The sequence below is a fragment of the Nematolebias whitei genome, chromosome 7 (genome assembly GCF_014905685.2).
Source record: "Nematolebias whitei isolate Nwh7 chromosome 7, NemWhi1, whole genome shotgun sequence".
NCBI classification, from domain to species: domain Eukaryota; kingdom Metazoa; phylum Chordata; class Actinopteri; order Cyprinodontiformes; family Rivulidae; genus Nematolebias; species Nematolebias whitei.
In genome coordinates this window covers 4,935,700-4,938,708 of record NC_056504.1, presented here as the reverse complement: position 1 = coordinate 4,938,708, position 3,009 = coordinate 4,935,700, and the positions used below count along the sequence as shown (strand labels likewise).

General features: G+C 40.8%; 1 protein-coding gene across 1 annotated transcript in view; it reads left to right on the top strand.

Annotated features, from left to right (window-relative positions):
• plekha6 (pleckstrin homology domain containing, family A member 6) overlaps window positions 1-3,009 on the top strand; it is a 73,306-nt gene that overhangs the window by 59,436 nt on the left and 10,861 nt on the right. Inside the window, exons 8-9 of the mRNA XM_037679083.1 lie at window positions 786-1,248; window positions 1,338-1,424. Of these exons, the coding sequence (XP_037535011.1) occupies window positions 786-1,248; window positions 1,338-1,424 (550 nt within the window). The remainder of the gene's footprint in view (window positions 1-785; window positions 1,249-1,337; window positions 1,425-3,009) is intronic.

Here is a 3,009-nt window from a genome sequence, read left to right as displayed (position 1 = left end):
CACAGATATACAGGAAGTACACACAGATATACAGGAAGTACACACAGATATACAGAAAGTACACACTGATATAGTGGAAGTACACATATGAAGCCCAGTCATAAGAATCTGCCACAGGCAGTGTGTGACGCTTGTTTTGCCGAGCTTACAGACGTGGAGGCGTCCTTGGAGAAACAGCTGCACAAAGCAGCCTCACCCAACTCCTCACTCAGCTTTCTGTTAACCCAATCATATGGTTCATGGGCAGAGTTAACATTCTCAACCATTGTAGTTAAAAACATCCATAAACTTTGACCAAAAAGTCCTAGCAAAAGCCACATTGTTCTTCTCCAGTGTTGAATGTCTTGCACCAAAAACATTAAGGCTTACTTACATTCCCAGTTCAATTTCAGTCCAGAAAACCTTAAAAAAACATTCATACGAGAAACTACATTTGCTATTGAAATCCCTCAGATATGGGAGACATCAGCATCTGCTTGTTTTCTTGAACGTACAATGAAACATTTCTGTTCCGTGTGTCTGGACATCAGAACTGTAAATCCACAATGTATTTACCATGTATTGTTTGTGTATTACTGTGTACTGACTGTGCATGGACTGTACTGAGCATGGAACAAGTTTTGCAATGTTGTGTGTGCAGAATATCTGCTCCTTCATATACCAGCTCAGTAAGAAAAACATTTAAACTAACAATGTGGAGTAGTCAGTAGATAATCACACATTCAGTCTTCGTTTCTACCTTTGGTAAAACTTTCCCTTTGTGTTGTTTTTTTCTGTCCTCATAGTCCATCTCATTACTACCCAGTCAGTAGAGGGGTCTCATCTGAGAACTACAGACACTCTCTTGGCTCCCAGTATGCAGACAAGTACCCTCTTTATCCCCCAGGAATGAGACCAGACAGCATCAGCTCTGTTTCTCCTGTGATGGGGTACGATCGACACTGGACTCTGGAGCGTCGTTCTCTGAGGGACGGACCACAGTTGCCCAGAGACTCGTGGGGGTCACAACATTATGGTGGAATGGAACCATCCATGAGACGATTGTCCATCCAGCCTCGCTCCAGATCTGTGCCCAGGTCTCCTTCATTGTCGTCAGGGGGACCATACTCCCCCATTCCTCCCAGTTTTACCTCACCTGCTCGAACTCCTTCCATGTACTTTGATCGGTTCCCAGGAAGGACGAGAGAGGACATGATCTATGCCAATCCTTATTCATACGGTCTAAGAAAGTCCATCAGTTCACCAAAGGTAAGGCCAGGCTAAAGACACATCTGACTTTTCCAGTCTTCTTACTTCCTAACACGTCTAACCTCTTCCTCTAACCTGTCTGCGTTTAGTACATGTACCCCGGTGAACGAAGGTCATTAAGTCAAGGCTTATACCACCCCAGCTACCCTGTATCCCCTTCCGTCCACGTTCCCACGGTACGTGTACATGTACACGCTTCAGACATCTAATCTGTTGGAGCCTTGTCTGTCAGGAGCTTTTTGTTCCCAACTCATTTTTATGTCCAAGACAGGTTCTTTGTGTGTGTAAAAAAAAAAGTGTGTTGCTTAATTTATTAATTTTTTTTAAACCGTAAACACATTTTTTGACAATTTTTACATCAGATGGACATACAACAGTAGTTCTGCACCTGAAATTTTTTTGTTTTTATTTAAAGACATATTTCCTATTGGAATTCCAGATTAGATTTTAGTGAATGGATTAGCTGCTGTTATTTTTAACTGAAGAACAGATGTTAAACCAGATGTTTGCAGAGTAGAGCACTGACCACGTCAGGAGGGATTTCATTTCAAGATGATGCAGATTAAGATGAGGAAACAACTTCATGTCCTTGCTGCACACCACCAAAACACCAAAACATCCACATGTTCTAAGTTTCCGTTTGTTTCCATTAACACATTAACACACAACTAGCTAAACTAACTGAAGACAGACTCCGTGTGAATCAAGTGTTTCCTGTTTAAATCTGTGGAATTTTCCTGCTTTTTTCTGCTACTTGGCTCAGGAGGACATATTAGACCTTCAGCTCCAGCGTAACCTGGACTACCTGGACCAACAGGTTGGACAACATCTCTGTCCCTACGTCTTCATTCATCTTTCACATTTGTTCCCAACGTTGTTGCCTTTTGTGCTTTTTCTTAGTTCACTCATGGTTGTCATATAATGAGCCATGTGTTCAGTCATGCTGTGGAGGAAGATTGTTGTGAGGTTTCTGAGCTGAACCTTCTAAACTTCAACTAAATGTTTAAATAAGAAAAGAAAGCAGAACTTCAACATTTAGGTTCTTTCAGTGCTGGAAACTATCAAACTACATTCATTAAAGTACTGCAATACGAGGCAGTAGTTTGATTTGCTTTTCCATCTCCAACTTGTTTTGACTTTTACAGGACTACATTTATTGAATAACAGGTGAATAGGCTGAACAGGCTGAGTTGTTGTGTTGATTTTCCTCGACAATTAAACCGTGTGAATCACTCCAAACAGCTGGTTTAAAAAGGTTTGTTTCACTTGAGAAATATTTACAAACTACTGTATAAAAGCTAGTGTCCAAACATGAACTGAAGATCCATGTGTGCTCGCCTTTGGTACCTGCACGAGGAGTCCTGTACGAATGTCTCGTTCCTGCTTCTCTGTTGATTATACAACCTGGATTAGAAAGAAGTTCAGGCTTCTAGCATGGAAATGGAAACAGAAGGCAAAGATTTGGAAATCTCATAAACCCAAATATTTAATCACATGTGGACATTAGAAAATCAATTAATTTCAGTTAATTTCCCCCCATTTCAGAGAAAAGGGGGAATTGGAAATACCCTCTGTCTGTCCCTCCATGTATGTTGTTAGATAACTTGAAAAACGAGTGAAGTACTGATTTCCATTTTAGTGTGCGACTGCATCTAGGTGTAAGAAAGATCCATCCATCCATCCATCCATCCATCCATCCATCCATCCATCCATCCATACATACATACATACATACATACATACATACATACATACATACAT